The sequence below is a fragment of the Manacus vitellinus genome, unplaced genomic scaffold (assembly GCF_001715985.3).
Source record: "Manacus vitellinus isolate BGI_N305 unplaced genomic scaffold, ASM171598v3 scaffold_37_pilon, whole genome shotgun sequence".
NCBI classification, from domain to species: Eukaryota; Metazoa; Chordata; class Aves; order Passeriformes; family Pipridae; genus Manacus; species Manacus vitellinus.
Genome location: NW_021940517.1, coordinates 7,711,039 through 7,725,516, shown reverse-complemented (window position 1 = coordinate 7,725,516; position 14,478 = coordinate 7,711,039). Strand labels below are relative to the sequence as shown.

Sequence of the window (14,478 nt, the reverse complement as noted above, 5' to 3'; positions counted from 1 at the left end):
CAGTTCTTAGAAAAATAGCCAAAAAATAAGTGGAACATGAGGCAATGTCAAACTCCTGCCAAAAAGGCAAATGTCATACTGGAATGTTAAGGTATTACTTGAAAATTGTGTGAAATTATGTCTGCTTCTTTTGCAGTTAATTAGGACATACCTGTGTCTGTTTTTAGGCACCAACTAGAAGAAACATCTGAGGTCATTAAATGAAACTCCAGAGGAGCAATTAGAAATTCAGGGCCTGTAGGTAAATAGAAATATATATAAATATTTGCCTTATAGGTAAAATTTACATCATAATTTGTTTTTTTCTTTTAGAAATGGGATTGCTTTAAGGAGTTGCATCTCTTGAAAGCTGCAAAGGAGAAGTACACTGCTCTCTATATGCAGTGTTGATAAGACAAGAAATAACAATAGCAAGGAATGCTTAGATGTGATATTATAGAAAAGCCTGTAAGGACTGCAGAGAGTGTGGAATATTCACTTCTAAATTTAAGAATAGATATTACAGGCATCTGTTACGAATAATACAGCTAAAATGATCCTGCTGAGAGGAACAGCCTTGATAACCTTCTATGTGTAATTAAGTTTTTGTTTGTTTTTCCCAGGAATCTCATCCATTGTAATTTGATAAAATGGTTAGATTAAGTTATTTTAGTCTCTTTGTAGGTATTTTCTAAACTAATTTTCATAGTTCTTTCTCAATGTCTTGTCCTTGGCCAGCAGTTTTACAGTGAATTGCTAGGCAGCAGTCGAAGAAGCACGGCAGAGTTAAAATCCTTTCTCCTGTCTAAAATTTGTTGTGTTACTGTATGAAGTTAGCCAGTATATACTGCTATGCTTTTGGTTGACTCTTGTGTACAGTTGGTGATCTGCTACAGATTCATTTTGTCTCAAGAACCAAAGTGCACACGTTCTTACTTCCTGAATGCTTCGATTTTTGCGTAGCTTTGATGTGCAGATCAGTTGTGCTTAATGTACTAAATAATGTGTTTCTGGGAGGGATCGATTCTCAATCAGAAAAATCCTAGTTTTCCAGTTTGTTTTGTATTTAGATTTTTTGTTTCATATTGTTTGACAGTTGTGTGTTGGTTGGGCATTACTTTTGGTACTCCCTCATTGTTCTCCTAGCTGGCAACAGTGGCAAAAACAAAATTCAAAGGCTACTCATGATTCTTTTACCGGACTGATTATATAATTCAATGTGTTATTTTGTTATAATTTTAAAATATTTTTAAAAACTACTTTATATGAAGTTACACATCAGCTACAGTTACAATTTCATATAAATATACAAAATAAAATCTTAAAATGCTTAGAATTTTGGAATATAATTTTATCAGTACATATAAGACTAAGAAAATCATAGCTAGTTAGTGAATTGACATGGGTCAGTGTTTGAGAAATCTCATTCTGCTGGGGGATTTTGAATTAGTAACTCATCTCTTCAGCTTTCCCTTTCTGTTCTAACCTAGGAACAACCTCCCTGCTTTTCTTTCCTCATAAGAAGTTTAGAAAGTGTTGTACAAAGTATGGAAGTAAACCAAGATAAGATGTTTTCTTTTGTATTTGCAGAAAAGAGAGTCATGATTTATAGGTTTTGGTTTTTCGGGTGTTGATTTTGTTCAGTTTTTGGTGGTTTTTTTTTTTAAGGTTCAGTTTTTCAACTTGGCATGAATTTGTGTCTGAAGTTTTACACAATAGAAAATAGTTTTAAAAATAGATGATAATAAACAGAAGCTTAATATGCCACAATTTCAGTGAAAAAAACCCCAACATTTTACATAATTATCTGATTTTAATTACTATTCACTGTTCCTGTTCTTGGTATCAGTTTTAGTATCTAAAAATATTTATATTCTTCTGTCAACCAAAATGCCAGTATTATCAGTTCCCTAGAATAGATTTGCTGTAGAATACAATTGTTTCACACATATAGATTTTCCTGTTCTGTATACTGTTATTCTGAATTTCTGTAGAACTAACTTCTTAAACAGAAAACAATAATTAAACTGTCTTAGACTGGAAATAGAAATATTGCCAAAGAATTATACAATTGTCTTAAAAACAGTATGGTCTCTTGAGATTTCATTGACTACTGATTTTTTACACTTTGCATAGTCATATATTAGTCTCTTCACCATTTTGATCAGGAACAGCCTGGACTGGTTTGTTTGATTAAACTATCAAATTATCTTTGTTCCAATCCATTTGGAAGACAAGCATATCATTATCCTATCATTCTTTTCAGTGCTTTGAAACATCCCAAGTTTTACACAGCAGCATCTCTAGACAGAACTGTGGCACATTTTTAAATATGAGGCAAGTTTTCCAGACCTAATAATTTAAATAATGCCTCTAAGTGTTATCTAAAGCTTTTAGTTGGAAAAAGAGTACTTTTTAATGTAAAGGTTTAATATATTCCTTATTTCCAAGTGCAAAACAGGTATCAAGGACATATTTTTTACTAAGTTATTTTATCCTCTAATAACAAACATGTTATTTATTGCTTCCTTTTTTTTTTTCACTTAACAGTTTTCCATACTTGAATGAATTTTGGTTCTTGCACTAAACACAGGAAATGTGAAAGAAGGCTTTCAAATATCTGTGACTAAAAGAGAAGTCTTCTCTTTCAAAAAGCTTCTTATTTCAAATTAAGTGTTACTTTTTTATCTGCACATATGTAGAAACTTAATGGTCAGACTTTACTTGAAATGTACAAAAAAAGTCTGGCTGACATTCATGAAGTTGCACCATTTTACAGTACTAAACTATTATGTTGAATAGTTTGAATATTTAGTTAAACCTTACAGGAAAAAATGCAGTCTGGTAGCTATGGCAATAATTGACTTCAAAAAAGATTTTATATTTAGAGGGATAAACAGTGGGAGCTGGCATTCAAAATATCTTCATGTAGCCTTTCAGCAATACAAAACAAGAGACCTACAGAAGAAATAGTAAGGAATTGGCGTTATTTTTAGAGAGCTTGATCAGCAGTTCTGGAGTGTTTTTATTAAATAAAACATTGTATAGAGAGATGTGCTGTACCAATAGAAAGAATACAGATTTCCATTCTTAGGTCTGAAAGTACTAGAGAAACATCAAATGCTCACTTGCCTTTGAATTAGATGTGCGTTAGCCCCATTCTGCAGAATTGAGAATTGGTACCTGCCTGCTGGGTCTCATCGTGGTGCAGCAAGTCTGTGACCAAATTAGGAACAGAATCAGAATTCAGTGGGTTTCATTCAGTTGGGTTGGGAAAAAAATAATGCTGTAATCTTTTAAAGCATAGTCACCTTTCTGGATTTGCTATTTTAAATAGGAAATGAGGTAATTACAGTTTAGATGTTTGGAAACAACACTACTTGGTACATTTCTGGATGAAGAATTGACTTGCTCTTTGGAAATTATTAGGATAGAGTAACTTTTAAAATCTTCTAAATACTTCTCATGTTCTGAGTAGAGTTAAAATATTTTTATAATTCTGTATCCATCAACTTAGCATAGTTCTGGGAAAAAAAAGGGAATGGGATTACTAGTCCCATAAAAATTCAGCTTTACACAGATAAGTAAAAATAATGAAAATCCATTTTGCATTTAATACAGATACATTAAATAAAAGAAGTGTTACTCGTGAGTACCAAATTGAACCTCTTGTTTTGGGTCACTTGGTCCTTCATGATCTTAGAACCTGTAAATCCTTTCCACAGAACTCATTTTTATTTGAAGAGGAAAATCAGCTTTTGAACCCTTTCAAGTCTTTAAGAACTTTAAATAAGCTTTGCATTGGACCAATCTAACAGAATAATTTGAAATAAAGAAAATATATGCTTTGCACCTATAGAGAAGGCTAAAGCTGTCAGAAGTTGGTTTAATGCTTCCAGACATCTGTCTGGTAACTTCCAGCTTGGTTGAGGGGAATGACTTTTTGCCACAGCTGTATAATGTTTGCTTACAAGATTAGTGAGGTGTTACTTGAAACTTCCTGTAGGTTTTAAATTGAAACTGGAAATAATTTTCATTACAAGAAGCGCCCCCCCTTTTTAACTTGTAAATGTTTGGTTTGATCAGGATGTTTTCTACCGTAATTTTTATTTGTGGGCAAATACTGATAAAATTGAACCATTTTCCTTCAGAAATTTCAAAATTATGAGTTTTACCTTTCTCTGAAATTGCACAACAGTAACAAAAGCAAAGTATCAAGTCAAAATCTGATTTTTTTTTCAGCCAGAAGAAAATTTGCCCAAAGCACACTCTTACTCTTGAGCTTTCATGTAATAGCTTTTTCATGTGAAAAACATCACTGCCTTTTATTCTATTTTGTAGTTTGCAAGTTCACAGAAAAATTCCTCCTGTTTCCTGTTGCAGTGTTCTCATTTCTGGGAGGTGGATGATGGGCCAATAGATTTACTTTTTTTTAAGGAGGTTTTGTCTTCTGGACATCGGTCTTTGTTTCAGATACTGCATTTGTCTCTGAGGAGTTGTGTGCCTCAGTAACATACAATTTGTAGAAAGGTTTTAGAAGTTTCTCATCTTTGCTGCTCTGAAAATACATGAGAAATGTATTTAAAATCAACTATAAACTAATTATTATCTGCCAAATTGAGTATATTAAAGTGTTACAATTACAGTTTTTCCTGAAAGTATCTGCTATTACTGTAAAGTTGAGTGTCTTTCAAACGACAGCAGGTTGAGCTGTAAGCAAAATCTTGTCCTCTTAATTACACTCTGTGATTTTGTTTATTAAGAGATTGATTCTGCTGTAAAAAAAAAGATGCTGTTTTTCAAAATTGCATCTTTTCAAGCCTTCATTGCCCTAAAGTTTCTGAAAACCTTTGAATGACACTGAGGTGGCTGCTAATTCTGCAGGATGGAAAGGGAATTTTTGACCTTTATTAGATGACTTAAAAATCTGGTTTGGGGTTTGGGTTGAAGTAGTGGGGTATTATTGGTGGTTTTTCCCAGTGATTTGTGTGACTGGGATGACTGTAGGTGGAATATTCAAGTATGTGTGTGATGATTCCACTTGCAAACTGGGTGTTTCCATTTTGAATTATGGACGATAGGCAAACAATTAGAAAACATGTCCCTTGGAAAAATAACTTCAAAATACCATAGGCAGTAGCAAAAAAAGTTTTGCCGCTGTTCCTCTTGCTTAATATGGATGAGAAAAAAAATCAGATGTTGAGTCTTATGATGTTTCTTTTTTAAACTCAGTAATTAATGTGGATACCAGGCGGGGTCGGGGGAGAGTCTTGAATCTTTAACGAGCTTTTTCTGAACCTTGGTTATTGAAAATAAACAAATGTGAAATTTTCATTTAAAAACTAAAACCAGTCCTTTCTTTTCAGTAGTTGTGGGATTGTTGGGGTGATTTTTGCTTCTTGAAATTGCTTCCCTAGTTTCTTGACTCAAGAGTCTCGTAGAGTAGATAAATGTTGAATTTTGGATGTTTAATACAAGCTGAAATCTCAGCTCTTCAAACTCTCTATGTGTGAAAGACAAAGGGAAGGTATAGACCCAGTTTTCTCTTTGTGTATTAATCTGAAAGCAGTCCTGCAGGCTTTCCTAGTAACCATGTCTGCTGTGTTTCTAGATTGAATACTTAATCTTGTTTTCATGTGGTTTACTTGGAACATCCTGTGTGTGGTGCAGAGGAATACAGATTAGGAGATAGAAATAATATATTCACACACTCTGTATTAGACGTGCTTATAGGCAAAGCACAGTGTAAAGCAATTTTATCAGCTGCTGTATGGCATGACAGACTTTACAAAGGAATTTGAATATAGTAATGCAGCACAGTTGAAAGAAGACGGGTGAGGATGATTTCATCCCACATAGATGGAAAAATATATAAATCTGTTAAAAAAAATGCTGGAAAACCAACTTCTTTAACAGCCTTTAAATGTACGTAAAAGCATGATGCTACCATTTTAGATTGTAATGCTAAAATGTATATTCCATAGTGCTCTGAAGAGGTCCATGTGTTTCCTCCCTCACACTTGGAAGACCAGAACTATTAATACCAATGTAAATGTCCAAATTCAGAAGATGTGTAGGTTGTTTTATGATGTGGGCATCTAGCCATTTATCAGTCCTTCCAGGTATAATCAGCTTGAAGGCTGGAGCAGAACCCTTCCAGCAGCCTGCTTTGCCTGCCAAAGAAAATTCAGCCACTGAATTGGTGGAAATTGCTGACTGGTCACCTAGAGACTGCTCCTTATTTAAGTGGTAAACCAGCTTTTCAGCTGTGGCAGCTTGTCCTGCATCTCCTGCCCGTGCACAGCAGTTGTGAATTGAGATAGCAGAGAAACTATTCATCCTATTCCCACTAATAAAACAAAATTAAGTGCTACTAGGAGCATCGTGGTTGCCCATTAGTTTGGATTTCCTAATGGAAAGTGCAAAATTGCAGGAAGTTTTTTCCTCTTTATCCCTTCTTGGTCACCCAAGACAGCGCCAGAAATTTTTATAGTAGTTCGGCTGATGATTTAGGATATACAGCGCACGGCACATTCCAGCGGCGTTCCGGAGGAGCTGCACTGCAGGAGGGCGGGCAGCGCTCGCAGCTTTCCCGGGCCGAGGTGCCGGGTCGGGAGCGATACCGGGCGGATCCTGGGAGTTGGCGCTACCAGTGCTCGGCTCCAGCAGCGGCCGGCTCCCGGGAAGCCCTGCGTGCAGATTTACCAGGCAATCGCCTTAAGGGGACAAATTTAGTTTACGGCAATCCGCGCTTAATCTGCCAGAGCCCTGGGCGCTTTCGGGGAGAGGGCGCGGGCGGGCGCCAGCGCTCGGGGCTGGCTCGGGCAGCCAGAAACTTCTGGCAGCTTCCCGGCTCCGGCCCCTCCCCTTAAAGCGACAGGTGCCCGGAGAAGCACTGGTGCACCTCTGCCGCCCCGAACGAGCCAAACTAATCACCCGGGCTCCGTCTGCCTCCGGCGGCCTTGCCGGAGCTGGAGGATCGACCCGGCTGTTCGCAGCTCCTCGGGGAGCTGCTGAGGCGCTGGTAGCGCTCAGCACCCACTGCAGCGATGCTGAGGAAGGGCTCGCCCCGGTCTTTTCCCAAAACAGCCCTGCCGTACCCCCCGCCTGGCTGCGGCCCCACGCTCCCGCGGGGTACAGCCTTTCCCGGGATCCCTGTCTCGCTGTGTCACTCAGCAGAGCCGGCCCCCCTTCTGGTAGCCCGGCCTCGGTCATTCATGCAAACAAAGTAGTGATCCGTATTGGAAGCGCCTGCTTGGTGAGTGGTTTCCATGAAGAGCTTCAATACCAGTCTGCTGCCAATAGTAAAACAACGAAGCGAACAAGCTGAGATACCACCCTCAGCTTCACTTTTCTCCTTCCAGTGTGAACTGAAAGATTTTTGAGAGTATAGAGACATAGAAACATTGAGAGGAAACCTGGAGTGTGCTCTGAATGAAAAAAGTTCAAGATCTCATTATAAATGAATGACAGCGTGTGCTGGACATACTTTTCAGTTTTCCTGTTAAAGCCATCAATAAACTTTTGTTCATGATATACTTTTGAAAAAGTAATTCTTACCTATAAGTTATAAAGTGCAAATGATTATGTTCAGATATAAACTGTAAATGCAAGTTCAGATTACCGTGTTTTAAAATGAAATGAAGGCTGAGACTGCAGCTCAGAAATTTGGAGATAGCAACATATGAGACTAGTACAGTTGTTTCAAGATGTCTCAAGATATCTTCAATAATTTTAGGAAGCTCAGAACTTTTTATGTGGTAGGGTAGTCCAGTGTTGTGTTTCCCTCTTCCCTTTAAAGACTGCTGCGGTGCTCCTTGTTGAGATACTTTTAGTATGCTTGCAATACCTTTCCTGAGATTACTGAACTATATTATCAGATTTTAGCTGAATTTTAATGTGCTGTTTTTTCCTGGTAACCTGTTCTGAAAAGCAAAACCAGAATAAAAACAAATTCTGAGAAAGCATGTCAAAATTTAACAGGCAAACATATATTCATTCTGAGTATAAGGACATTATTAAATGATGTAAGCACAAAGCACTGAAGGAATAACAGCAAGGTAAAAATAGCTGTATACTAATTTTCAAATCTTTCTCTAATGTTGGTGGAATTGAATAAAACCTACTTGAGAACATGTGTCTCAGAGTTGGTGAAAATGACAAAGTTGTGATAAGAATTATCTGAAATTAATGCCGGACTTGGAATGTTACTGTTTACTTTTCTAGTTTGCATTCTCTGTGATGCATTACATTTTGCTAATTGTTTTAACTTATCACTTTCTGCTGTTACTATCAGGCAGAGTGAGGGAAGTATTTTGAAAATTTCAGTTAAGTGATTTTGTCACTGAAAATTGTTGCAATCTGGGGGAAGGGGGGAGTTTGAAAGCCCATGTAATTTGTCTTTCAGCAGAATAATAAAATAGCAGAAAAAATTCCAGTATGTATCCTGTGAAGATTTTATATGCTGTTTTAAAGTGTATAATGATTCATAGTGGTAGTTAAAGAAATGCATTTCATCATTTTTCTCTCAAAAGCCACTCCGATACTGTATTTCTTGAAAACATACCTACAGTGGTAATCAAATGGTCCATATGTTTGCTATTCTTTGAAATTCTTTACAGTGGTAAATATTAACTAATTCCAGTGGAAGGAGATAGAGTAATTTCAAAAGATGTAGGCTGGAGATTGAAATGAACTTCTGTTTTAGTAACAGAAATTAATTCTTACATATGTTCTTCAAATGAATATTCTTTTTGGAAGAAGTTGTTAAGAATAAATCAGAGTAGTGATATTATACTGGTAATTATGATCTTAATAAGAATTTTAAATTCTCTTTAAATTTTGATTGTTGATTTGCTTGTTCCTTTGCCATAAATTTCCAGTCAAAGACCAGAACTTCAGATTATCTTGGTTCCCAGAATTTTACACCTTTTTTTTAGTATTTTTTTTAGTTAATCTTCAATAGCAGTAAAGAAAAGCATTCTTTATGTTATGTAAATTCACCTTAACATTATGGATTGGTCTTTGTGATAATTTGGCTGTATATGGAGGTATAGACTGAGACTGACACAACCAGCTCTTGAAGTTTTGTTTGTAGGGGAATAATAGCTGTGTGCATCTGTGTGGATCCATCTGGAATCTGTCAGTCTTGTTAAAGTAATCTCAGTACTTCACACTTCCTTTAAGTTTGGAAGATGAACTGGCATGAAAGAATATAAACACTGTAGTGGTGAATGAGTTTATTTAGTAAAGAGTATGGTGGAACAGGAGGGATGCACCCCTCTTAGTTTTACTGTTTTTGCAAGAGAAAACATTGTTGCTTTCCTGTGTTCAGATTTATATTGTGTGAAGCAGCCGCTACCTGGCTCACTCTAGTAAGAGTACTAACTAGAACCATCTGAGTCCCTCTTTCAGCATCCTTCCAAGTGCAGTAAGAGAAAAGCAACCTGACTTGAAGGCAAGTACTTTTGCACTGTTGGACAAGCAAGGAGGAAATCAGTTTCAGAATCCCAGCACTCCTAAGGTTCCTCGTTAATCTCAGTTGAGTTTTATGGTTATTAAGCCTGGATTAGGAACAGATAGGTGTTTGTGGATATAGTACTACCAGTGTGGCATGTCCTGCTACTCTACGTGCAGTCATGTACCATGCATGCAGAGAGAGAAAAAGAGGGGGGTGGGTTCATTAGAACTTTCATGTTTCTAATGATCTTAGAAAGTGCAGATTGATAACAGTTTTATAGTACTCAGAAATATATTCTATTACATGCAAATGAGAGGTAGGCTGGAACAGAGTCAAGGTAAAAAAACATAAATATGGAGTTAACCCTGTAGTATCTCATATTTCTCAATTTCAAATTTTGCAGAACTTAAATTTCTGAAAAATCATGCATTGAAGCATTCAGGTACATAATTCCATGCTTTTACTTCTGATGTATTGAAACTGGAGGCAGCCAGTGGGAATTACCTGATGCTGAGTGCAGGCACCTCAGTCTCAAATAGTACCTCTGATACCTGTGAAGATTTATCTCTGTATTCTTCCCACAGAGAGCCTGGGCGTGCCAGAGTTACCTCTCATAAACTGTGTCTGAATCCATAGGGGTGCAGGAACATGATGTGGTGCAGACAAGGGCTTAGGTCTCTCAGCTCTTGTTTGGGGCTCCATCAACACTTGCAGCTCTTGGAAATAAACCTCACTCCTCTTGCTGTCACCGTCTACCTTCTCTCTTCTGACCAACAGTCTATGAGGTGATACTGAGGTGGTTCAGTTATCTGGAATCTCCTCCCACAGATAACGTTAGGAGAGGTTGTGTGAGAGAAAATGGACTTCCTTTGAATGAACACCTTCATGAGCTCACTCTATATACTTTGTATTTGTATTCGACCCATGGTCTTCTCCTACTCCCTGCACCACTTATTTCCCACCTCTTCTATTTCTTGTTTGCCTATTTGGGGGTCACTTGTTCCTGTGTTGTGTGTTACAGAACCTTGTGTTTTGTCTGGACCCTTCACCTTCACTCTGTGTTTAGTCTCTGGCAGTTTCCTACCGCACTTTTCCCCTGGGCTGCTCTCCAGAGGAGAGCCCAGCTTTATCATTTACTTTATTCGAAAGTGAAAAAGGGAAATCTCTTCAGAGTTGTTCTACTTCCTACTGAAAAATGAACCTTGATTTTTTAAGGGAAATAAACATCAGTGTCATGTGACTTATCAGGTCTTGAGGCAATTAAAGGAGAAACTAAAACTCTTGGTTGGCCTTCACCACTGCAGCAGAACTGGTCATCTCCTGTGTCTTCAAATGGTGCAGAGGTTGGAAGCCTGTGTGGTGCTTCTTGTAGATAACTGTGATATCAGTTTGTTACATCTATGAGGTTATATTTATATAATGAGATTATATATTTATATTATGAGATTGTATTTATATTCATTGTTTAGCTTAGTGTTGTATTCTGTGTTTCTACTGCTGTGATACACATATGCTGTCAGATTAAGTTTTATTGGGCTGTTTTTAGTGCTCTGTCCACAAAAGCCGGTGAGACATAGCAGCTGTGTTGCCAGTGGTCAGCAATTAAAAAGCACTTGTTTTACTTTGTGTTCCAGGCCATTGATGAGCCTCCCTATCTCACAGTGGGCACTGATGTGAGTGCAAAGTATAGAGGAGCCTTCTGTGAAGCCAAGATCAAGACAGCAAAAAGGCTTGTCAAAGTCAAGGTATGTGGTTTTCCTGCAAACACTTTTTTTTTTTAGAGGGGGGGGGAAAGTCATTCATGTTCAAAATGGCACAATGTGAAGCTTCTTTTTAGTCTCAGGACAGCGAAAAGGCTGTCCTTTCCTTAGAGGCTGGCAGTACGGTCTTTGAAATAACAGTAAGCTTATTATTGTTGGGAGGGGTGGGGCTCCCCCACTCCCACACAATTAAATATGTTCTCTTTCTGTCACTGCTTTGTCATCTGTTTGCATCGAGTGTTTGTGGCCTTCAGTGCCGTAGGCTGACCTTAAAGTATTTGATTAAAATGTGACAAATGTAGGCTTATGTACGGCAGAAAATTACCAGAAAATAGCTAAAACCACTCAACGTAGGTTTAAAATGGTTTTGTTTACTTGAGAGCACAGGTCACTGCTATTTAGCAGTGGCAACTAGATAATGCTTCCGGAATAAGCTGAAACCCTGCTGTCTTCCAAAAAAGACTTGGCATATTGAGTCCTACCAAATAGCAAGTAGCGCTTAGAAAACATAAATTAGATTGTTGCTCTGCAACAGTTATAGTGGCAGAATATTTTTCTTATATCTACTGTAAATTTAAGTGAAAAATGTGTGAATTGTGTGTGATGATAACCTGTTGTTGAAGAGTCTGCACTATAAACTGTTGTGCATTATTTGAATCTGCTCTTGTGCTATGGCTGATTTTTGCCTATAGTGTGTATGAGAGGGAGAAAGCAGGTGCTCTCCAAAAACCCTGGTGAGAAGGACGATTGTCACTTGTTTAATAATAATGTTAAATACATCAAGAAGATTTTAGTCTTAAATCTGACAAAAGAGCAAATTAGTGGTTTTTTCATTTCATTAGTCTTAACTCTTAATAGCATCAGCTGGTCTATGCTTTAAAGCACCATTGAGTTTAAGCAGCTAAGTATTGCTATTTAAGCTGTTATGCATCAGTATTTAAGTACAGCAATTGTGTTGTGCCTAGATCAGTGAAATCTTAACTCATTTCAGTTCTTTGTGGGACTTTGAGTCCGCCTTCTTAGATGGCCACTTGCTATTATTCAGTGTTAAATATTTTCTTGTGAGTTTATTACTTATAGTTTTGTCACTGGAATGTTTTGCAGAAAGATCTTGACATGAAATAGAATTTTTACTGTAAATTGTTTGTGGAGATTGTGCCTAAAGCCCTCTGGATTCAAGTTTATGTGTGTGTCTTTGCTGTTACTGTATTGCTTAGGGCAGTTCAGCCCCAGTACTGTTGTTGCTTTGTAGAGTAGTGTGATTTGTGGTTTAGATTTTTGTGTGTAAGTGCTGTAACAGTATCTGTTTACATTATCTTTTCTCCACCAGGAATGTGTATTCCTTAAACTTAACACTGACCTTTTGATTTTTCTAAAAGTCTTTTTAGCTCTTTCTGGCACATGCACTCTTTCCTCAGTATTAGTTCTAACAAAGATTCTTTCTATTAGGTGTGTTTTGTCTGGAGTTGGTAGTTTATCTGCTACATTTATTTTCCACTTGTTAGCAGTTTCTTCTGGCCCCAGTACATTTTATGCCTTAGTTTTCTAGAACTACTAGAGGACAAGGAAAGTCAGTTAACTTCAGAGTGTCAGTTTTGGTGTAAAGCATTCATTTAAGTTTTATAACTAGGTGCTCTGTTGAGAAAGTAGGATGGCAACAAAAGTCTTTCAGGGTGAAATATGTAATCTTCAGACAAGTAAAATACATTCAATTGTTTCTCCTTTTACCTGTTTTCTTTTGTTGAATTCTGCTTCCTATAATATTTTGAAGGGACACCTTCACAATAACTTTCCACCACTAGCATAATTTAAAAACTTTATTCAGTTTCTTGCAGGTGCTATTTACTTACAATTTCAGTATCCATAGGTACTGTATTTCACAGTTTAGTGGTTTTTGGCAAGTTCTGTACATGGTACAGAATTTTACAATAACATGTAACTGCATTTTACACACTTTGCCATGGAAAGCAGTAAAACTTAAGATTTGCCTGGACTTATGAAAAGTGTTGAAGGCAGTCCAAATTTGACTAAAGGGCAAGACTTCCGGTATTACCAGGGTGTTAGTCCACTTCATCGGGTCTTTTACAGCTTTTTTCAGAGAGCTATTTAAGCCAGTTTGTTTTGACAGCTACTCCTAAAACAATTAGCACCATCATCCACACCCACTTGTATTTGGGCACCCTGCACAGAAAGTTTCAGAAGAAACTGTTTTCTGTGTAGGTCTTTATTAAACGGAAACAAGAGAAACATCTGCTGTAATAGGGCTTACCAGGACTGTCTTTTCAGGACAGTGAAGAAAAGGGAAATCCAACTGAGCCTAACCGGATTCATGATGTGCTGAGCGTCTTAATCTTTTGCCTGAGACAAAAAGGTTCCACACTGGTAAATACTGTGGGAATTAAAACCCACTACTATCAAATGCTAACATCACTTTTCTTAGCTTCAAGAAAGGCTAGTGGTGTTGCACTAAGTTTGGAGTTTGAATATTTTTGTTAATAACCAGTATTTTTTGAGCACATATGACTATCTCAAGAAGCAAAAACTGTTGATATCAAAAATCTTTTCCCCCCAGACAGTCAAAGCCCCAAGACATCTTTAAAAAGACAAACCGTTCTGGAATACACTATAGCAATTGCTTTGTTTACCTGTCATCGTAGTACATTGTGGCTGGCTCATGGTTTTGAATAGAGTTCCTTTTTGCTGTAAAATATATGTAAGATAACCACAGAAAGTAAATGAACCAGTGGTGACCCTAGGTTTCAGATTATTTTGCATCTTAACTGAACTTTGGCTTTCTAGTTAAATCCCCCCCAAGAGAGAATTAAATACCTGTATCTCTCAGAAGAGTGGTCTTTGCTCAGTTAATTCCTAGCTTGAATCCTTTGTCTGGCTTTAGGTTACAAAGTATGTGTGGTGGACAGAAAGTATTTGCCATCAGTAGGTGAGATGACGCAGATGTTCTAAAGAGAACATACTCTCACAACTATTGTGTATTGCTGTAGTTCTAACAGAAGGTAGACAAGATGACTGTTTTGTTGAAGTAGCGCCTGGAAGACAGTGAAGCATTTTAGTGCATTGGTTTACTAATCAACCTGTCAAAATAGAATCCCTTAGTCCTGGTTTTAGTGCTGTTCTTGGCTTTTTCCTCCTTTCAGGGTTTACAAAACTTCTTAAAATCTTCTCCTAAGGAGGCTAAGTAGGAGAATTGATATTGGAGAACGCTCTTGTTCTGAAGGAAATTTTACTATTGCTACATGCTACACTGAAACTCTTAACAAG

General features: G+C 37.3%; 1 protein-coding gene across 2 annotated transcripts in view; it reads left to right on the top strand.

Moving 5' to 3' along the window:
* Positions 1–14,478, top strand: part of ARID4B (AT-rich interaction domain 4B) — an 88,255-nt gene that overhangs the window by 18,320 nt on the left and 55,457 nt on the right. For both annotated transcript variants that reach the window (XM_018077377.1, XM_008920149.2), the window contains exon 2: positions 11,074–11,184. In XM_018077377.1, the coding sequence (XP_017932866.1) occupies positions 11,074–11,184 (111 nt within the window). The remainder of the gene's footprint in view (positions 1–11,073; positions 11,185–14,478) is intronic.